General features: G+C 30.4%; 1 protein-coding gene across 1 annotated transcript in view; it reads left to right on the top strand.

Moving 5' to 3' along the window:
- Nucleotides 1–1,777: 1,777 nt before the first annotated feature.
- The window catches only part of LOC111027858 (somatomedin-B and thrombospondin type-1 domain-containing protein), a 101,815-nt gene continuing 79,025 nt past the window's right edge, over nt 1,778–24,567 (top strand). The window contains exon 1 of the mRNA XM_022306320.1: nt 1,778–2,489. Within this exon, the coding sequence (XP_022162012.1) occupies nt 2,234–2,489 (256 nt within the window). The 5' untranslated portion in view covers nt 1,778–2,233. The remainder of the gene's footprint in view (nt 2,490–24,567) is intronic.

Genomic DNA, 24,567 nt, shown 5'->3' on the forward strand with positions numbered 1-24,567 from the left:
TAACTACTAGCCAGTACTAGGGTCAATAGCCTGATACTGTGTGGGGGGACGATTGGTTAGAACATGGTTTTGTATGTGTGGTTAGGATTTGTTGCTAAAAATCCGGGTGGTCACCCTTCCGGGAGCTAATATAGCAACGCCAGCCGGTACTTACACTCGGAGCGTTTCTGCTGTTTGAGTGTGTTCGACCGCGTTTCACCAAGTCACAGCTACTGAATTATTATGTATTAGTTTAATTTAACTAAAGTTTCTATAATATTTTACACATATTAGGTAATAATAATAATGACAATTAACAATTTATAATCAAAAATGTTTAATGATTAATGTCATACGCCTTCTGTGGTGCCGTTAGTGAACAGTTTCCTGCCTTCTTCTACGAGTCACTAAAAAACAATTGTAACTATTTGTTTTGGTAACTAACGGACGGATGGCTGAACACAGCGGGGATATAAGGTGTTTTAAACTTATGTTCAGAAACCTTACACGTTATGTTTTTTTCAAGCAAATATAATACGTAGGTATGTCAGGTACACTATTTATCACACTGAACGCTTAATTATTAATTTTGTTATCGCTTATTTTAGAATAAATTACACTTTACCTAGTAACATTGGGTAAAATACGGGTCCCTTACCATAATTTAGGACTTAATTATTACAGAATTTCGGGTGGTCCCCAGATACACTTGGAACCCCCCTCCTCTTGCGCAAGCCAATATTGACCAACACCGTTGAAACTATAGAACGAGAGAAGTAATTGCACGAATTCAACTGCAGTTGTAGCCTACTTTAAACGAGGTAATAAGAAAATTATCATTATATTATAATAGATTAAGAATATATCAGAATATTACTCACTTACATGTACCCAACATGTATCTTGTGAGGAACCTCTCATATAATATATATGACATTCAGTGTCAAACATTCGGTCAAACATATTATATTATAACCAATATGACACATACCGCACAAAGCGACGAACCTTAACAAATTATTATCCGACAGCAAAATATTTGATAGCCTAGGACCTTCAAATACCAAACATTTTCTTTTTCATCATGCAGCAGTCAGGGTTGGATAAACCAATACAAAATATTTGATTTTTGTATTTTTCTACACATAAGTTTGTATAACACCTTATCGTTATGTCTCCGCTGAGTCCGTCCGTCCATCTGCTAATTACCAGTACATAGTTACCAGTACATAATTGTTCACCTTAAGATCATTACTTAATGTAGAAAATAGAAGTATTTAATATAGACTCATACCATCCAAAAAATAGGTACTACTAAAATAGGTTACCAATTAAAAAAAAAACAATGTATTTGGAATTATAGTTTATTGCTTGTATTAAAATACGTTTGGAAACCGAGAATTTAGTATTCTCGCAAAGTTAGTTTTCCAGAGTCCTGACTCGTTTAAATATTATTATTATTATTATTTAATCCTTAATTGTACTTTACTGTAAAAAAGAAACTGTAACTCCTGATGGCCTCAGTTCCGGAGGTTTTCTTTACTTGAATATTATCTTGAATAGAAAATTTAAAAAATAATACAAACTGTACATAACATTAATTTAATATGGAACTTATGTAGTAGTAGTTGTAGTCCTGTAGGCTGTAATAATATTTTTTATCAAGCGGTTGCGGTGGTCCGAAAAGACTGGCAGCACTGCGCCGCGCGACTCGCATCCCTTTTTCCGCGCGCTCTCCTCCGGCGGCGGCGGCGGCGTAGCGGACGACTACACAACATAACTACAACTGCCCGACGACAACGACGACGACGGCAGTTCCTGTCCACCTGTCGGCCACGACAAACGCCGGTGAACCGATAACGTCGACGCACCACGAAAACCGCATTATCGCACGTGGTCAACTGCGCGCGCATACGAGACTCGTCTTACGATAATAATTTATTATTAATTGTTGATAAATTGTTATTTATTATTAATATTATTATTATACCTTTCGAGGTCCGGTTAATTGTCCTTGACATAATATTACAAATAATTGAGACACGGCAGATAAGCTGCACGGGTCTCACCCTGAGAAGCGATCTTTTTTTTCTCGCTCCAACCAATCGACCATTTTAATAATTTATTATAATTACATTTAAACGATAACGAGACGATACTAATAATAATATAACAGTAAAATATACCAACGTTTTCCGTGTCGCGTCCCGCGAGGCTCCATACACGCGATTTTAGCCCAGACGAAGCGGACATCATGCGGCGTCGTACCGCTGTAGCAGAAGCCGTCGTCGGTGCCGCGGCGGCCGTGCTCTTGACGCTGATCGGCGTCGCGGACGCGGGCAGCTGCTTGGAAGCCAAGCTGTGCTGTCCCGGTCGCGACTCGGCGTGCGTCGTCCAGAAGACGCCCATCAACGCCATCATCGAAGACCCAACGGACAAGCCATGTTACTGCGACCACGCGTGCCTCAAGCTCGGCGACTGTTGCACCGATTTCAAACCCGCTTGCGGAGGTTAGTGCCCGTGCATCTTGCAAACATTATTAAAAATTATTATTATTCATTACGTTTATCACTCGATTTTGGTTTTTGCTTTATACGATCGTCGGATCGAACTTTACGGAGGAGGATGCATTCAAATATGGCATTTGACTCGGGCCACTCGATTTTTCAGGGGCCCCGGGCCCTAAAATTACGAGAAGTTGTAATTTGGGTGCTAGATCTTTCTTTACGGAAAAATACATATTGGTATTTTGGTATAAAAATGTTTATTTTAAAAATTACGAAATTGTTGCGATCATGTAGCGTACGGTTTCTGACCGTTTGTTATTTTACTATAATCTGCCAATAGAATAAATTTGTAACTTTAGTCCCAAAATCTACTTTGTCCTGAGCCTTTTAAACATAAAATCCAGCCCTGCACACCATACCATACGGAATCTGCTTTTTCTCTGAAAAAAATTAATTTTTTGCAAAGTTTCAATATTATAACTTATCATCTTTGATTTTTACTGTTTTTTTTATGAAATACCTAGTGGTTTATTATATTTTTTAATTTGGTGGTCGGAAGCAAAAAATATTCTGAATACGTTGTTTGGTTTATATAATAACGAATATTGAATAAGTGTTGAATTTTAAAGTTTAGATGAGCAGAGTACTTACACACATTATAGGGGATCACAACTTTTGTGCCTTAGGTACTATTTTATTCCTTTCAGATATTATAAATTTGAAAATCTAAAAACCATACTATGTATTATAAAATATTAAATTACATTTTTACTCATAATTTGTGTGTTTGAAATATATATATTTGAAAGTACAAAAAAATGAGTTTTGAGTGCACAAAAATGTATTTGATATTTAGTGCAGTCGTATAAACGGTTCATAATCTAAGGATAAATTACGAATATCGGATATGAATATCGTATCGTAGTAAGCCACCATACTTATTGAAAAATGACGAATTTTATCTTGAATTCTTCTTTATTTTATCGTGCACAAGCAGTATAAAAATACAGGCCAAGTCTAATATTACAATTATTATAATAATATGAATGACAATTTGTTTCCGAGCCCATCGGCGGTGAATGAATAATAACCGTTTTAATTCTGAAAAGCGATCTGTACGTATTAAACAACCGTTTTTTTCTTAGTCCACTTATTATTTTTTCTATTAGAGAGAACATAATACTATGGCACCAGAAAAATAAATACTAAAAAAATGTACAATAACTACTTATACTATATCTACATATTATACTAACTATTTGATTTAAATTGTAAGTTGTATCGTATTATGTTTATTTATTTAAATACACTTATTATACATACATTCTAAATAGTTTAGACAGATATTATTCATATAGATCTCCAAATGAAAATATAATGATTGATTTCAAAAAATGTATATTCACATAAATAATAATAAAAATAGTTAGACCTAATAATTATTGATAATAATAACTTTTATCAAACCTTTTTTCATAACTGACGAGTGACGACCAATTCTTGTCAACTTAAATGATTTTTATACTCAACAGAACCTATAGAAATTATTGATTTCTGAAATGTATTATTAATTTACATAAAACGTATTTAATAATGATAATAATAATGAAGATAGATTGTCAACTTCCTTAGACATAATGATTTACCGATTTACGCAAAAATAATAGACGTAACGGTATAGTAATTACTCAACCCTTATAATCGAAAATCTAATAATTTATTATGTATAATAAACGTAAAATTATTATTAAAATTTAAGTGGTGAGCGTCGAAAAAAAATACAAATTTATAACCATAAAATAATAATATTATGTTTATAGTATATCTATTAGCTACATTAAACGATGAACGGCCAGTAGAACATTGGAATTTCAGTTTTAATATGCATAAACAATTATCAATTAAATCCATTTTTATTATATTTTTATATTTTATGTCTTATAACCGTATCCTGTACACACCATATTGTATATACCTACAGGATGTAACACAAAGAACTGACAAATTAAATAACTGTTGTTTTAATCAATATTGAAATATTTTTTTCAAAAAAATATTTATACGAGTAGACACTTGCAATTCGAGTTCAATAAAACGTTTTTTTTAAAAAAAAATTTAACATAGACATATTTTTTGGCTGGATAAAACTTTTTTGTTTTCTAACAATTTTGATAACTCTTTGCTTATTGTCTTTGATACACAAATCAACAGTTTATTAATAAAAACACATCTACGATTTCTCAATTTTCCTTGCAGAGGAAAATGATCTAGTACCCAACATTTATGCTGATAATAAACGATTTTAAATTGTATTACATTTTTTTTGGAATAATTCAAAATATAGCAAAGTTGTAAATTTAAATGTTAGACAAATGTTATTGGCAAAAACGTTCACTCATATTTAAATGAAGTAGGTAGTTTATTTTTACAACTTTTTAATATATTAATATTGTTTTGGAGTAAATCATTTTAATAAGATATAACTTTTTTCCAAATTTTTCTTTTTGGGAATTTGATGGAATTAGCTAGTATATGTATAAGATTTCTTAAATTATAATTGATCATCCATAAAGTTTTCTTATTTTTTATCATACCTACGTTTAACTATGATTTCCATTTTTTTTTTTGTCGGGTCTTCCTGTTAGACTGTATAATATGGATGCGCGTGTTGTTATCCCGTTTCATAGTGATGTCATGTCTGTCTGAATAGACCGGTACTTAAACCTACCGAAAATTCGTTTAGACAATGTTATAAATTATAATATATTATTATGTAACACTAATATTCGGCGATATTTCATGTTGGGCTCGTAAATTAGGCGACGCTCACTTATATGGAAACCGGGAACTTTGCATGCGGCACGACTATTATACGATTTATGCTCGTGAACAACATTATTGTTATAAGTACGAGTATAACCACGTGCGTCGTATAATATGATGCTTTATTGGTATTTTTATTTTTGTTTTCGACACGCGCGATTCTTTACAAAAATAAGGCCTTGCGCGCAAAAAATACTCGATTAAACGAAATTGAACGACTTTCATCATAGTAGCTAAGCGAGTGTAATATATATAACCTTCATCTCGCGAGCTTTAAGTTTGAGATCGCATTTGGAAAACGGTTCTGAGAATGGGGTCAGGTTTATCCGGCTCCCGTAAAAAAGCCGTTTGCTTATATACTGTAATAACTGCAATTATTCGTCAGTCACTGTTTTTTTTTTTGGTGGCGACTTTCTAGAAAACTGTACGCATTGCGGCTACCTATACCTTATGTATACCAGGTGATCCATTTAAATGTCTACACCCTTCATTGTTTCCGAAAAGTTTTAAATATTATTTTTATATAATAATTCGAGTATGTGATTTCAAGACAACGTTTCTACAAATAATACATATTTCTTACTATTTTTTTTTATCGTTATAACGTTTTTTAAGGTTTTTACTTTTTTGAATGACACCATCCACTATTCATATTTCATGTTACGAATTAGAATATTATTCGAAATGTTTCTGTCTATCAAAATTAAATTTCACACAATTACCTAGTTCATTAGTTATAGGTATCTAATTACTTTAAATATAAGTGGAGTTGTAGTGGACAACATTTTGCTGGATACCCCTGTTCACTGTTTTACCACACTACTCCGTTCAACAAGTACATTAAATGCTTTTAAGTAGTTATAACTAATGTGAACTACGTAATAATTGTCCGAAATTTGATATTTGTTATTGATTGAAGTACTCCAAACATAGTGTTTTGCATAAAAAAATAGTAAAAATAATAATATATTTTTTAGAAGTGACATAAAACTATGTAGGTAAAAAAATATTTAAAAAAAAGTTAAAACTTGAAAATAATGCATGTAGACTCATAAATGGAACACCCTGTATGAGATTAGTCCCTGAGCTGGGAGATTCGAGAATACGGCTTTTTTATATACATCTACAACTGCAGCAGTACAATAGTATACAATACAACATTACGACGTACAGTGTTCCATATATATACACATGTATAATGTATATAGCTAAATAGGTAGATACTGTCGTGGTGTGATGTCCGAAATGTTTTGACCGTTTTTACCTTCCCGAAACTCGATTTTTAACGAAAGGAGAGAAAGAAAAAACAGCTCGCATTGTTGGAAAATCGATGTAGGACTTAGGTAGGTATACTTATAGGATCTGACAAGAATCTAAAACCTCCGAGTTATTTGCAAAATTAAATAATAAGTGCATATAATCGTCGTGCCAGACTGCTATTTATTTTATACTTGGCGTGATGACGCTAAAAGTGGTTCAAATAATTGGTGACACGGGTGAGGGGGGAGGGGGAGGCTGAGTCCAGTTCGATATAATATTTTCATGTCCAAATCAAGTAATAACTTCTAAAAAACAATTTTCATTCATATATAATATTATTTTAAGTAGTATGTTACTAGATAAAGTAATAATACAAACAAATGTTTTGAAAATCGGCTAGAAATAAAAAAGTTGTATTCAGCCCAAAAACATCCTTATCCATGTTAAAATTGCTCTCACCCACACTCGGATTAGTATATTAGGATATATTTTGTGATATACTAATACCTCTAGCATTAAATCCAGGGATGGACTGGTTATTTTTGGTCCTGGGTGCAAGATGAATTAGGGTAACTTAAATTTTTACTAAACTTTAGAAAGAGTTCTACTACATTACAATAATAAGAGTTAAATTTAAGAATTGTCCGGATCATAAATACAAATGGGTGCCAGGGGCGAAATTTGGTTTATAGCACCCTGCGCCAGTCCATCCCTGCTATAATATGACATAATATTTTTTTTTCATCAAAGAATCGATTTAGATTAGTTTATATTATATTTATTTACGACTTTAATATTTGTAAAAATAATATATTTCCAATGCGTTCAAATAATCAAGTCATCGCCAATTCACTAATATTATTATTGTAAACATGATGTATTTAATGTTATAACTTTAAGTAAGGAATACAATATATTCATCTCATCAAATGCGGTAAAAATCGTTTATAATAACACAGGTGGTAGCGTTGACATACCTATTGCGTTTAACGACCTAAAATTAAAGGTTTCGTCAAAACTCCAACATTTTATATTATTCTAATGTTTTTCGGTTGTTATGACGTTATTATAATTATTATGTAACTAATGACCATACGGATGTAATGACATTTATTTTTGATGAATTTAGACAAATATTTTTTCTATAATGACGACAGGTCGTTATTGTTATCGATGGTCTATGACAAGAGTAATTTTCAATATAAGGCAAAATATTACACAATCAGTGCCAAAATAAATGGCTATTAATAATACAGCTTCAAAAACAATTTTTGAAAAAGTAGAAACAAATAAGTATGATTTTTATTTATAAAAAAAACTTGTTACAAACTAAAATTACCAATTTTTTTTTAATATGTACTCAATAAATATTACTCTTTATAATAAAAATACATTTAACTTTAATAATACAAACACAATTAGAGTAAACATTTTGAGATTAAAATATAATATAATGTATTAATGTATACAGTATACTGTTTTCTAATAACTTTTTATTTAAGTTTTGATTGTTATGACTTATGAAAATCGATAATTATGAGCTATTTTTTCTCGTCCCATGAGCTCCACACGCGATTTATTTTGTTTTTAGTTTGTATATAATATAAGGTTATATAGTTATATCTGTATCTAAAGATTATTTTTTTTTGCTCCATAATATTATTATAATTGGTTTGGAAATTGGAATACTTAAAATTATATATTTTAATTTATTTTTGAAATATTTTTGAGTGGGTTTTTAATGGGGATTTTGTCCCTCTCTTGTTTGTGCAATTTGACAATCATCCGAATATCTTGTGGCACAGCCAAGGGAAGAGGAGACGATTTTGGGAAAATGTTAAAATGCCCTATGATGTGGACGTATATTAAGTGAGTATGACATAACCACATATTCAAATTGCAATTTTTTTTAGTGTAGCCGAAAAATGTTACACAACATGCCCATAGCATCGGCATATTCCAATCGAATAATAAGCCCCCCTCAACAAAAAAAATAAACTAAAAAAAATCCTGGCCACCCCACTATTGTACTTACATATATAATATTATATACAATGTATATTGCATCTTAATATGTAAATAATGAGAAATAAGCTAAGTATATACATACTTAGCTTATTTCTCATGTACACACCGCAGGTGTGCTACGAATTGATCCTCGTGGTTTTATTACGTTGGTTTAAATGATTATTTTGCATGTAATAATCGCCTCATTTTTCGTCAGGGCGGAAATCAGTGAAAAAGTTTTTTGTGCATTATATACGATTCCCCTGTCGCATTCGAAACCCGACAGTCGGACGACTCTGCATACCTGTGTATACTATTATTATTAGGTATTTCATTTTCAGTATGATATATAATAGTAATTAGTTGCTTGTCAGGCCTGGATTAACATATAGGCAAAGAATAGGCATGTTAATAGGGCTAGACAATTTGGGGGGCTATTATTTTATAGTTTCACAAAGTGCTTGTCATAGTATTCAAAATTAAAAATGTTTTTAATGATAGTTCAAATTGTCTATCAATTTTGCATATTCATTGATATAAGTAGAAAAATAATGCTTTAAAATTTAAACAATCGTACTAGATTTTTAAATTTTTTTATTACATGACTTTATTTTTAATGAAAATCTTAACTAATAAAAGGCTAATTAATACTTAGTTTTGTCTATATTTATACGTTATCATAAAAAGTTGTATTATTGTAATAGTACCTATTTGGTAATGCAGACAAAATATTGAAAAAATCTGAACTTTGTATACAAGTTGTATATTGCTATACAAAGGCTATTTAAAAATATGTGCCTATGGTCAATCTTTATCTGGCCTAGTTACCATACTATAGTAATAATAACAATAATAATAATATGTATATATTGCAAATGAACTCATAATATAGTATATTGTGATGAATAGATATAAAGTATAGTATGTTACATACTATATAAGTAAAATGATAATAAATAAAACAAAATAAATAAAGATACGGATGTAGGTTTAGTAAATAATAACTTGTATCCCTCCGATGAGCTGCAGAGCTTGTGGTGGAGGGTTTGGAAGAGAGTATTCTTCACAATATCTACTAGCCAATTCACCCGGCTTCGTGTTTGTTTGAGATTTTTATAACCTATCCTTAATTTATAACTGTTGATACATAGGTTTACTACAAATTTAAAATACTTCTGGGTATACTATGTATTGTTCGTTTTTTTTCAAGGTGCATAAACATAAAACGATTTTCCGAACTGGCTCGAAAACATCCGACTTAAAATTGACCATGATTGTAATTTGTAAAGCAGGGAGTTTAAAATTTTTAATGTCTGACCGTGACACCGTGATGCTTTATTAATGATCATCGCAAAGCAAAGTTTTACGGGAAATTGAAGAGGTTTGAATTCGAAAAAAAATATAAGCAATATCACCTTTCGCACAGCCACTTAAAACGTCAGCCATTCAATCGGGTACTTTTTCAAAGACTTTATCTACAATCCTGTGCCGTCACACAATTTTGATGCATTCGAATAGCGTAGGTATATATTAAAATAATCGAAGCGCCAACTTCCAACTTAAGCTTACGCGGAGGAAGCTCGTAAAGCCATATGGGTTGGTTCAGTAAAATTAAATAATTATTTCGCTTGTAATAACCGCCTCATTTTTCGTCGGGTCGGAAATCGGTGCAAAAGTCTTTTGACGCTAGCGCGTACCCACCTACCCACCCACATACATAATAATATACGATTCCCCCGTCGCATTCGAAACTCGACAGTCTGACGACCCAGTGTACCTATATGGCTATATATTATTATTATTACACATTCCTTACGATATATTATAATATAGAAGCTCTGGTACCCATATATACCCATCACATACGCCCCCAAACGATTTTCAACCGTATAAAACTTCTGCACACGTGGCGTGCATGTATAGATGTGTTGGTCGATTGGAAGGTGAACCTGCACTGACGGTGTCGTCCGACGAGCGACTATAATATATGTAATGTATGATTTACGCGAACACAAAGTTTATTCACATAATCTCGGTCACACGTCATCGTCGTCGTCGTCGCATTTTCGATCAACGCATAATGTATAATAATAACAATATTATAAAATATTATAAAATATTATAAAATATAATATATCGCACATTATAGCAGGGCTAGTGGTATTTCAAATGTTGACACCGGTATCTGCAGGTATTTGCTTACCCCCGGTATCCGTGGTATTTTCGATGAATTCAGAAGTGTTTCAACTCATTACAATTTTACATATACTTCAAAAATTATGTTTGTAATTTATTATTAAATTTATATAAATTTCAAACCATAAATGGATGCTGTATTTTCGGTAACGACGGTAAATACCAATTCACGGTACGCCGGTATTATAAAATACCACCCGATGTATCACGTACGGTGTAATATATATTATTATGCAAATCAGCGTGTATTCAGTTATAGATATATAATACTGAATTATCTTGTATGATGTATAATATTGGTTTCGACGGTTAGGTTAGTTTTCCAAGTCATTTTGAAGAAATTGATTATAGTCTTAAATGTAAAATTGACCTATTTATTACTTTTTGGAGCTTACAAATTTGAAATAATACAATTTTTTGTTTTCTCCAAAAACACTGCATACTTAAACTCAATCGTATCGAGTGTTTTTTTTTTTTTTTGCAAGAATTTGAAAATTTTTGTAATGAAATAAAATGATTAAAATGTGACGGGACAACCTGTAGGTATATATATACATTTAATATTATCATTTACGTTCACACCAAGTTTATTCACATCTCGATCTCACGTCGTCGTCGTCGCAGTTTCGATCGACGTATAATATAATAATAATATAAAATATATATCGTGTACAGTATAATATATTATTATGCATATCAGTATACATATTGTATTATCGTATAATATAATAATATGAGTTTTTGGACGGTTATTTTTCCCGTCTCTCGTAAATGTATATTTATATATAATATAACACATAGGTATTATAGGTACGTACACGCACGCGTTACGCCGTTATACTTTTTATTATTATTATTATTTATTTTTAGTTTTAAACGCGATCGACGAGCATTAGCATTTTGATAAATGGCTTTGAACTTGTATAATATAATAATATATACGTACGGCGGCAGCGGGCGCGTTCGAAACGGTATTGTATTATATTATAAGATATAAAATATACATAAACGCAGTATACTTGAATTTTTTGGGGGGCAGGGAGGACAGAGTGCCCCTTTTTTTAAAAATATTTTAGTGTGCCCCTATTTATGTTATATTCTAATCAATAATAATAATTTAAATATTCGGACACGCAAATTGTTTATACATATATTTGCACCCCCCTTTTTTTTCCAATTCAAGCGTTGCAGCATAGACGTAAATCTAACCATGTAACCATGCAGAATGTGCAGCACACGCGATTTCTTTTCATCGAAAATAATGTCATACAAATTTCAAATATTATTATTATTATTATTTCGACAAACTGTGTTGTTGTAGTCGTCTGCGAGAGGTGTAACTATATAGAAATAGAACAAGCGTACATCGATATTCCAGGGGAGGAGGAGGGTTTGTTTTGTTTTGGAAGAATAAAAGATGAGTACAAAATTGTATGCAATTATCCGACGTGTAAATAATATTACACCTATAAGTCGAGTAAATTATTTGCGTGCTTACCTAATATAATTATGCCTATTATATTGTTATTACATCCGCTGGAAAATGTAAAAGAAAAAAATTGACTATAGGTACAATAGATCCACGGAAATAAGGGATGTGCTGTGCTTACTGTTCTTAATTTAAGCTCTAAACTCATTAAGTACAAAATAATGATTTGACGCGTATTAAATATAAAACGTTTTAAAAATATACAAACCAATCATGTGAGTAAGTACTAAGTGTGTGACGATTTTTAAATTGATATTTATTTGTCTATTTTATGAGTACACTCTTCCCTTTTTCGTTTAAATATATGGAAACGTAAAAAATAATAAACTAAAATGCTCGAATATAACAATAATTTTGCAACATTATTATAATCATATATTTTACTTCGATAATGAAAAATTAAAAATATATGACACGGTTGTTATTTTCAACAAACATTAAATATTATACTATTCATTTAAGCTTTAGATACTTGTTGATGATATTATGTATTATTGCTTTGAAAAATTATCTTAATATAAATGTAGGTAACTATACCAGGCGTCATTCAAAACCGCACACTTACCATTCTTAACCGCACATCTTACACCGTTCATACCGCAAACATTTTGTCTATTGTTAAGAATGGAAATTTAATAGGTCGATAATTCAAAACCGCAAACATTTAATTGACAGTCAAAAACTAAACTTTTATCGATATTATGTAAATCGCCATAAGAATAATATTATAGTTTTATTATTATCTAAAGATTATTTTATTTATAATTAATCTTTCCTCCATTCTCAACATCAATTCGGAAATTATCATCAACAGAATAATCAATTTTATTTTAGAGGTTAGTTTTGTTATTTAGCAACATATTATCTTCTTCTTACTGCAATTTTTTGTTTAATTGTTTCATTTTGTTTAATTAAATTATTATGTAACCGTCGAGCTATAATAGTTGTTAATTGAAAGCTAATAAGAATAAAAAAAAAATTAATGTTTATATCGGAATAAATCTGTGAATAATCCAAAATATTTTATTTTAAAAGTTGTATTTACTATACAATTAGTAAATATCAGAGTGTGAAGTATTGAACGGTATAATTTTGGGAAAACTGTACGGTTTTAAACAAGGACCTTTTTTTTAAAGTGTGCAGTTATGGCGACCACCGATTATACGTACTTACTTACTGTAGGTATGATTGAACTTCATCAAGTCACATATTAGTAGGTATACATAATATATATATTAGTTAAATTTACAACTCAAGCTTTAAAACCAATAATTCAAGTATCACATGTTTACCAAATTATCAATGAATTATTAATATGTTATTACGTATACAAAAAAATCCTATATTTGTATACCTTTTTTGGGGGGGGAGTAAAATATCATAAAGGGGGATTAGTCCTCTTCCAAATCTCCCCCCCCCTTCCCTTATTGTGCCACTACTGCGTAAGAAGCCCGAAACCATGAATGTACATTTTTGATACGTAGTCATGGTGCACCTTATCGTTTTTTAAAAACCCGTTCGAACAAATCGCGTCGTGCACTACAACAATAATAATTATGCTAGTAAAAATTAACCGTCCAATGACATCTGTTATTACAGTATTCGATGAAGGAATATAAGTGAGTCACAATTCACGGCGAACAGCATTTAAGACTGCAATGAATGCATTATGCATAACAAAATCCATCATCCGGATGAAAATAGCCATTTCGTCTGATCAATGTAGGTAGACGGATTTAGTGCTCATTCGGTAGAAACATGTTTTTTCGAAGAAGATCATTAGTCGCTCACGAAACGTTTATATTCGTTTTGATTTTTCATCACAATACGGTGTACTCGTGGTTTTGTTTTAGCCATATAATATTTTAATATTATGCAGGATAATATAATAACGGAGGTCCCTATATTATATTATTATATGTTTTTAATTGGAAAAGAGGTTTTTCTCCAATTAATTTGATTTATTCGAGAAGAAAAAGTTTTCGATCGTTGAACGCATGGAAAAAAACGTAGATAGGTAGAATAATATTTTCGTCGAATTCAAAATAAATAAATAAATAATAATACAATAATATATAGAAGGAATTCAAAGCAATTATGTAGAGTAGAATTATATACAGAGTGTAACAGAAATGTGTCAGGACATATAAATAACTTTTGTTCTAATTAATAATAAATTTGTTTTATGATGATGATCTATAGATGATTTTGATACATTAGGAACAGTACAATCTTTTTTTTCTAATATCAAAATAAAAAATGATTAATTTAATTAATTTTTTTTGTTTTTTTTCTTCAAAATAGCCAACTTGTAAATCTAATTTTTAGACAAATTTTGGTGGTAAAAAACGTTTGTTTAAGTCAACTAATTTATTTTATTTTTAAAAAATATTTTTGGAGTTTAACTATGTAGTATTAATGTTTTTTTTTATTCGACAGGTTTTTCAATTACGCCCTGTATGAATACTTAATTATAATAAAAATTGTGCTCTGAAAAATGAGCTTAAAATTATTTATCGTATTACCGCTCACGCGTATATTTCCCCAAGAATAATATTAAAATATAATATTAAAAATGAATGCACTGCGATCAACGGAATAGACGAGTAATAAAAAAAAGTGTTTCATCTGCGATCTAATATCGGATTTTTTTATCTTGCACACACATACTTAATAATGGGCTTATAATACATTTATATTCACGTGTGCGCTGTGACAGAATATCGAAGGTAACCCGAAACGAACTAAATTACGAAATTGGACTTTTTTTTATTCGATTTCATAATTTTTGTTAGTTTACTCGTTTCAACCTACCTATATACATGCCTTGGAAAAAAAATGTAAAATCGATCGATTGGATTGAATAGGCGCGTTTGTATCTGCTACCGCCGCATGTATGGGATTTCGCAGCGTCCGCATATTTTATAAGGGTAGGTACATATAGGAACTCCAATCGAATTCAAACATCATCATTATTATTATTATTATTATTATTTTACACGGATGCGCGATGTCGAAAATAGGAATTCAAATCAATTATTGTGACGATAAATTGCGATTGGATGTGTAGTTTTTTAGCTGAACAAACATTCGGGTTTTTGGAAATTTCGTTTGCTCGACGTCGTCGTTGCGTTCGAAATAATATTTTAACGCTATAAAATTATAACTACACATGCATAATATTATTAAATGCATCGCATAAGGTAGGTATAATAATTGTATATACCTACAGCTACCGGTGTACCGCGGTCTCATATATACCTATACAATAATTTGCTAAACAAACCGATGCGGCGGTGAAATTATATAAATATTTACTTTTAGTACTTTTAGCACGCCACCGCGGCGGTTGTGAAAACGTTATAACGACGAGCAGAGTGTGGTATATAGCCGACAAGTTTTTGATACCGCAAACCTTGTTACTCGGTAATCAGTAAAAAAAAAAAGTTCAAATGTTATAGGTATGAAGAAGATATAACACTGATTTTTACAAATATAATCACAAACCTTCAAACTTTTGTAATTACATATTATACTTGTAAGGGGTTGAAAGAGGGTGGAGACGAGTTTGTCGATGCGAGACCACACATCACGGAACAAATATTGCAAACGAGTGTCGAATATATGGGCGATTATAATATATACGCATGAGCAATCACATTTTTTCATTCTATGCGTTGTCGAGTTGATTATTATTTTTTAATATCACACACGACGTAAGAGACATGTGTTTGAAATCATAGTGATCGATGTATACAAGGTGTTTTTTAAGTATGTTTACACCCATTTTTACCATTAATAGTACGCATTTTCAAAATCTGATTTTTAGAATTGTTGAGTAAGTTTATATTAAAACATTATAGACACTATAGACTTTAAACACTTTCAAATTCCTGATATTTTTCGTACCACTATGGAGTGTTCCTTGGTGATCTAAACTTTAATTTTTCTAATGAGACCACCCATTTATACGAATTATTAAGCGGACGATTTTCTTGAAAATGTTGATGTATTTAAATCAAAATTCTAAAAAGTATTTTTTGGGTTATTAAACGTGTATACTACACAAGGATAATAATCCTTAAAAATAAATTACGAAAATACAAGTTATATTATTTGATATTGGATGTAGTATTTATTATACTTGTGCCATTTTTACAAATTATCCTGAAGAATCAATAGTAATTTCTAACATTTTCAAATCATCTAAGCCCCCATGTCTACTTAACCTATTACAATATGGATATTTTATCCTCAGTAGAAAGTTGTATAACTTGAAAACCACTCGTTAGAATTTTTATGTAGATAAATGTCTGTTAAATAAATATAAGCGAAAAAAAGGTGTTCCTATTTGAAAAATTAGAAATTTGTATTGTCACAACTTACAAGATCATCCTTAATAGTGATACATAAATCTCAAGTCAACAAAAATATGGGTAAGTAGGTTGTAGGTGTACAAGTTTATTAAAAAATTTTGCAGAATATAATATAAAGTATAAAAATAGGGTGATCATGCTTAAAAAATCACCTTGTATGGAGGTATAATGATTGTGACTGCAAACGCTATTATTCTATTTAGGCGCAGACAACGAAACTCCAGGTAGTTCATCTCCAATAACTAGTTTTTATTAAGTTTATTTCATTTGTATATTATATGAATTTTTATTTGTTCAGAGAAGACGAAAAAAAGCTTAGGAACTTCATAGTGATTAACTTTTTCAAATCATCTAAGCCCCATTTCTACTTAACCCATTATAATATAAACTCTTATTACGAAACGTTATGTATAACTCAAAAACTACTTGATTGAATTTTGGTTTGGATAGGTAGGTACGTCATAATTCTGGAAAAAAAAAATGCCGAGTAGTTAACAGCGAAAAAAGCGCACAGGTCCCTGTTTGAAAACGAGAAGTTTGTATTGTCACTGCAAGATCGGATCTATAGTGGTACAAATAACAACTCGAGTATTCGAAAATATGGTAAGTTTATTCAAAAATGTGAAAAATAAAAATTTGCAGGATATGTTTACATTATTCAAACATAAAAACGAGGTGAGCCCCCTTAAAAAGTCAGCCTACATATATCATAAGGTGGTTTAATGAAACGAGAGTATTCTGTTTAGGCGCAGACAACGCCGTGCATAGATGCAGGTAATCCATCTCCCATCAAGCTGATCAGCTGATGCTACAGTTCGGTCCTCTCTCGAGCTTATATTAAATATACTTCATGTATGGAGTATATTAATTATTTTATAGCGCAGAGAAGACGAAAAAAAGCTTCGCAGCTTTATAGTAATTAACTTTTTGACACGGGTCTGGTAAACTTTTGTATAATCGCGCTGTGCAACACACACACATATACAATTTAGTATAATCTCGATTTTCAAACTATACCGTATATAGATAGTATTTTAATATAATATAGTACCTATATATGGTACACTCGAAGCTCACGTCGTATATAATACCAGTGGACGGATATTATAATTCAGCTACACGAGCGTAAAAAATAAAAACGTATAAGTGTATATCCCGTGTACGATGATATAATATTATAAATAGTAACCATGGTATCCTTTCTCGCTGGAGTTGCGCGAACAGTATAATATGAGCACAGATGAGGATCTAGGAATATTAAAAAGGAAAACGGATTGGGATAAACACGAAAATATATGCATCTGCACGTCATAATATTGTTATAATAAATTAATCAAGCGCTATCGCGTAGTTTCAAAAAAAAAAAAAAAAAATGATAAACCGCATAAACCGCATGAACTTACCTATAAAATATTGCATAGGTAGGTAGGTATACTGCCGCAGTTATATTGTATTATTGAGACTAAAGCAAGTATTTTTTAAATAAAGTTGCTTTAGCCTTATTATATCACATAATAAATTATATTATGTACGGAGTGTGCTTTATACCAAGATGTTTTTTTCCGCTGCCTTTCTGCGCGTTTAAACATTATTGAAGACCCCGACGAGAATTAAACAAATAACAATAGTGCACATATTATTATATTATACCGAGTGATCCGTTTAACGTAAAAAATAAAAAAAATTTCAAAAACATAATTTTTCTAAAGAAATTATATTTTTTATCGTCGTTATTTTTTTTATTACTTTTTTAACAAAACATGTAATTTTATATCGGTATTCCTAAGCAGAACATTTTTTGGGGAAAGTATAAAGTCTATATAAAAAGTATCTCGTCGTTCAAAAGTATAAAAACCTTCAATTACAATATCAATAAAAAAGATAGTGAAAATATAATTTTTTTTCCCAAAAACGTTGTATTGTAACAACTTAAGATTATGCGCAAAAATATTTTCTGAAATAATAAGTATCTTATGTTAAAAAAAGATAACCCCGTATTTTACAATGGTCCGTTTATTTTGTTATGACATCGATTGGAACTTAATAGTTAATATTATGGGCGTACACTGTGATTTACCAACCGCGCTCTTGTATTCAAATTAGAATCACCCTTTTTCTTGTAAATTGTTAATTGTATTATTAATTATTTTGGTAATTGAAATTCAAACGAGTTTTTGAATTGTACAAATGATAAAAGATAGGCACAGTATGAAAATGGGTCTGGAAGATAATATGGAACAGTGACTGCTGGTGTAAAAAACTAAATAATTAGAAATATTTTTCTTATTAAATATTGTGTATACTTAAAATATCTAAACATTCATTGCCAAATACTAATACAAAAGAAAACACGAGCGACGGTGCTTGCACGATGTATATTACCTATAGATGTAACCAAGTATACTAGATGTGTGGGTTGAATTCGTAGCGTTTGGATAGTTTTGAATAGTGATGGTATGAAAACATCTCGGTTTTCTGAGTAAACGATGCCGGGACTTGAAAAGGTTACTCGGAAAATGGGCCATTAAAATAAGTTTTAATGAGTAGTTTGCCGCCAAAAAAAAACTTTTCCTGCGCATAATTGCATTTAATTGCAATAAATTTTAATATTTCAGACCGTGAACTTCCAACGATATTTATAAAATTATTATTCATATTATTAAAATATAAATATGATGGTGGAAATAATAAAGAAAAATATTACAACTCTTTCGAACACGGAAAGGACGACGGAGAAGCTCTTCGTGGCCTATAATCTTTATACCTGCTACAAGAATCTCGTTATAATATAATATGTGTAATATAATACGATATGTTCCTACCCACTACATTTTAACGTGTCAATTAAATTTACGAACACGTACCTCATTCGTTTGATTGACATTTTATAAGAATATACAATGGATTTAAGTGGATATACTCTTAAATATAACTCCACGATACTACCGCTTGTGTATTTAAGGTTTATAATTTGCTTGGGTTTTTTAACCTTCAATTCGAATACAACACGTCCTACGATGTTACCGATTCGTGGCGATAAGTTCTTTTTTTTCTAGTTTTATTTTAAGAAAAATATGAGATGATTTGAATATATCTTAGGTTAGTGGTGACCATGGTCTATATTCTATAGCATAAGAGTAGAATGAGGGAGGTGTCTAATTGGGCTATAGCCCCGTGTAAAGTTATTTTTGGTAACAGTTTTAGAATATATAATATAATATGTTGAGTATCAGAAACATTATACGGTATATAGCCTAACCTTTTAATAAATTCATCACACTACGCCTGAGGTTTATAGACCTAAGGGCGTCATTGTTGGAGTAATATAATAGAGTGCAGACATCTTCAATACAATTTTTTATTCAATCGCAAGTGGTCTAATGAAGCCTGGGACCAGTCGGTGTATAAAATAATAAAATTGGTTCGATAGCAATAATTGCTACCCCATGATTGCAACAATGACGAAAATACAACGTATATGTATATAGTCTATAATATTAGTAATGGTATTTACAAACGTAATACCGGTAAAAATATCGAAAAAAAAAAAAAAAAAATAATAAAGAGGTACAGAGTCTATATATGCCTAGTAGACGTAACCAAACGGCGTTGATTCACGAAGATGATAGTGTTGGATGACTATGATGTAAAAATATTTGTACGAAGGAAATGTTTCAGGAGGGTTTTGTGTAAGGAGGTGGCTAGATTACGCTTATTATACAAACAAAAATTTAAATTCAGAGCTTGCAAACATAATGTTTATTATAACAATAACGTTATGATTATAAGAGACAGAAAACGATAAACGAAAATAAGAACAAAACACAGTAAAACAAAACATAACACCTAATGGTTATAACAACATAATGCATAAAATATCATTAAACAAATCACAACGCAAAACGAAATAATTAAAACCATTTTATAATTCTGTGTTATAAAAATAAAATATATTTTTTCCATTTATATTGGTTTCGTGGAATTTTTTTTGATTCATTTTTATCTCAGAAAAAAATCCAAGTATATTATATCCTAGCAGGATTCTGGTATTACGGTATAGTCAATCAAAAATAATTGCTAAATTTTTCATATTATCTGTAATTTTATTTATAGTAAATAGAAATTTAACATTAAACTCTTATTGCATAGTCCCTAAACATAACGTCTTCCGCAGCAGGCTTTTGGACAGGAATCTGATATTCTTGATATTTTAATTTTAAAATAAATTATGAGCATCATCAAAACCATTTACAATTTTAAAATGCTCAAAACAATAATATCATATTATTATTGTATATTTGTATACTATACGCAATTGTCAAGCTGTCATACGTATATTATTCTGAAAGCTAATAATAATAATAAAAAAAAATGCTCAAAGGTTGCTTCAAAATATAAAAAAAAAACATTACCTTCCAAGGTGGTCCAGATAATATTCTTACCTGTGCATATTTTGATAACAGAAATAACTCTAATGTTAAAAAAAAATTGGGTAAAACCGATACTTCTCCTTGGCAAAATGGGCGATGTTACAATAAACCAGTATAGACAACCGTCGTCGGTGTATTGTGCATTATTAAAATATTATGTAAAAAACCTAAAACGTTTTAATTCTAAAAAAAAAAACAATAAAATAAATGCAAAATATATATATGCAGACCTGTTTGCTCGCTTAATATGGGTGAAGACAAACGCGAAATTCGCATGTGTTAATTCTATAAAATAATATATGCAACGTAAAACAATTTTTTTTCAAACGGTAGCTCTTGAGGATAATATTATAACATATATCTCAATTTCCTATTTAGTCACACCGAGTGAATTAACATAATAAATTTGGTACCCTCACACGTACACCTATATTCATATGTACCTATACATCGTATTCTCCGTTATTAAGCTTTGACACACACATACACACGTACTCGTATTATATACGTGAAGTGTGCACATGATATAATATAGAAATACAAAATAACGCCTACACGCATCTCTCGGAGAGTTCGTCTTCATCCGACGATGCATATTATCGAGTAATGGGATTACGGTTAATCGTATTTTGTTCGTGTCGTACGACATCGTTTCGAAAGATTATTTCAGTAGCTTCGTCGCGGTATTTGTACACAAAAACCTTATACACCCTTTTCACCACTTGTACCAATAATCTATACGTACCTGTATAATATATCTTATATATAGCGTCTAACTCACTATAGGTTTTAAAATGATATAGTCGTACCTATAAACGCACATACATATAGAAGGCGATTCACGTCGAGCATACTTAATTCCCCCATTTTTTTCATTTGATAATGATATCATTTAAATTTTGATTCTGGTTTTCGGAATTTTCAATTATATACTCAACGACCATATAATTAAGTATACATTCTCGAATTTTTTATTCCAAGCGTACTTAAGTTTTAGAGAATTCTCCTTTAAAATTATTTTTTTTATATGAAAACCTTATTTATTACTGTAAAGTATTTAGTAGTTTATAGTTAATAGTCGATAATTTCTTTGAAAATTTTGATTTACATAATTCAAAATTTGAACGAGTAGCTTATCAATTATTAAAATGCTTGTATTAAGGATAAAATAGTGTGAAAAATAGATTTACAATAATATTATTGAGTAGATGTAGGTGCCTAATATTGGATATAAAAAGTATTATACTTGGTCCATCTAATGAAAATTATAATTTATAAATACTGACAAATAACTAAAATTTCCATGTAGCCTTAATATTAATTTACAAGCCCATAATCACGGTTCTATTATTCTTAGTAAAACACTAAGTCAAATAAGTCAAAACTATTTCGTTCGAATTTTGATTTTAATTCTTCAAATGCTCAGAAGAAGTATCCACTAAATAAATAAGAAATATTTCGTAAAACAGAAGTATGTATCTTCTAAATAATAGGAAAATAAAATCTCAGGAATTTAAAAATATGATCTTTTAAGTATGTTTAAAAATTACAAAAATCAGTTTTGGAGCAATTGCTTTATTGGAGAAATGGGGGAGCTTGAATACCGAGCATGCTTGGTGAATCACCCTGTACCATATGGTACACGTACCTTCACGAATATACCTTCTTGAACTTAAAATACACAAACCCAATTTAAATAGTTTAATAATTGTTGATAGGTATAATATTTATCTAACAATGACGTTGTTATTCGTACCTATTTTATATACGTTTTTGTACAGTATGTTATTATTGAATCAACAATCAACAACAACTGTTACGACGATGTAAACATATCGATGTGTGTATTAATAAAACAATCTCTTTTAAGCTCTCTGACTATAATACCTATGTGTATCTACACAACCATTTTCATTATTGGTATTAGACGATATTGGTATTATATTCTACAGTCTCTGATTTTATCTTATCGTTTTGTTATTTCGTTTACATCTACATCGACGACGGCGGCGACGACTTGTTTCTTCGGTCACATTCTATTTTATTTCCTCTCTTAATTTCCCAAAACACACACACACATATAATTTTTTACAAAAATACATTGTTCTTCGTATACACTGTGCAGCGTATCTCTAGAATAAATACTACATAGTATAGACACATTCCTGCATTCGTTTATCCGTCCAATTGTTACGTTACGCCCTTGATTGGATATCTGTGCACCCTAAACAAACACGTTTTTGATTTACCGAACGTCGTCGTCAGTCGGACCGCTTTTTTTCCTGTACACGCCTATATATACCTACTACTTTTATTTAATGTAGGTTTTTTAAAACTCATTCTTTTTTTTTCCACTCGGCACCACTACACTATCTTACGCCAATATATGTATGTATATCCAATGGCCCGGCTCGACTTCCTGCAAGAGTCTGCAACAGCGTCTGGAGCAGCGTAAACAATAATAATTTACCATTAAACACTAAAACAATGGTTTTATGTCCTCATTGGAATTTTGCGATACCTACCTATATACATGCTATTATACTTAACACGAGTTATTGAACACTTATGTATCGTTTAAATAAATATTCATTGTATGTACCTATTCATAGACAAGATGTAACTGCAGAAAGATCTGACAAATAAAATAGATTTTGCTCAAATCGATATTTAATTTTTTTTCTTTGTAGGTACATATTATAATTTATAGATGCTCGCAGTACCGTATACAATGTTTATTTTTATTTTTTTTTTAGAAAAATTTAAAATACCCAATTTGAAAATCTAATTTTTAGACAAGTTTTTACGTCAAAACCTTTATTCAGGTCAAGTGCTTTATTTTTTTAAATTTTTATAATATCAATTTTTTGGAGAAATTTATTTGAAATGTAGGTAAATAATAAGTTTTTTTAAATAATATTTTTGAGAATATCCTGAAATAGTATATTTTTAAATTGGTTATTATTCATATAATGTTTGTCATAAGCCTATTATGTTTTTTTATTTGTCAGGTCTTTCTGTTACACTCTGTATTTGGGTACTATACTTTCAACCTGCAGTGTGTCGCAAATTACCATGATGTGTGTCACCAAAAATAATTGTTTATTTATATTGTGCGTGTTCAAAATATAAACAATACGTGCCATTATTATGGCGTTATGACATGATGCTAAAAACCACAGATAAGAAAAACAATTGTGAAAATATAGTCTCATTCTCAATCATTTACTCATAGGTTTACAATATAGTTGCTTTTTCAGAAGTCCATTGATTATTTAATATTTTAAATGTTTCCCGATTTGTATAGATCTTAATTATAGTGTAAAATATAAATAGAATATAAAATATTGTAAATACAATGTTGAGAAGCACTGATATAATATTTTTAGTTGTTTCCCGTAGTACGTATAGATAAGCAGGCAACAGTTCATTAGAAGACGCATCGTCGATTAATAAAAAAATAATTGTTTATTTATAAATTAATAATTAGTATAGAAATA

This window comes from Myzus persicae, unplaced genomic scaffold, assembly GCF_001856785.1.
Source record: "Myzus persicae strain clone G006 unplaced genomic scaffold, MPER_G0061.0, whole genome shotgun sequence".
Lineage (NCBI taxonomy): Eukaryota > Metazoa > Arthropoda > Insecta > Hemiptera > Aphididae > Myzus > Myzus persicae.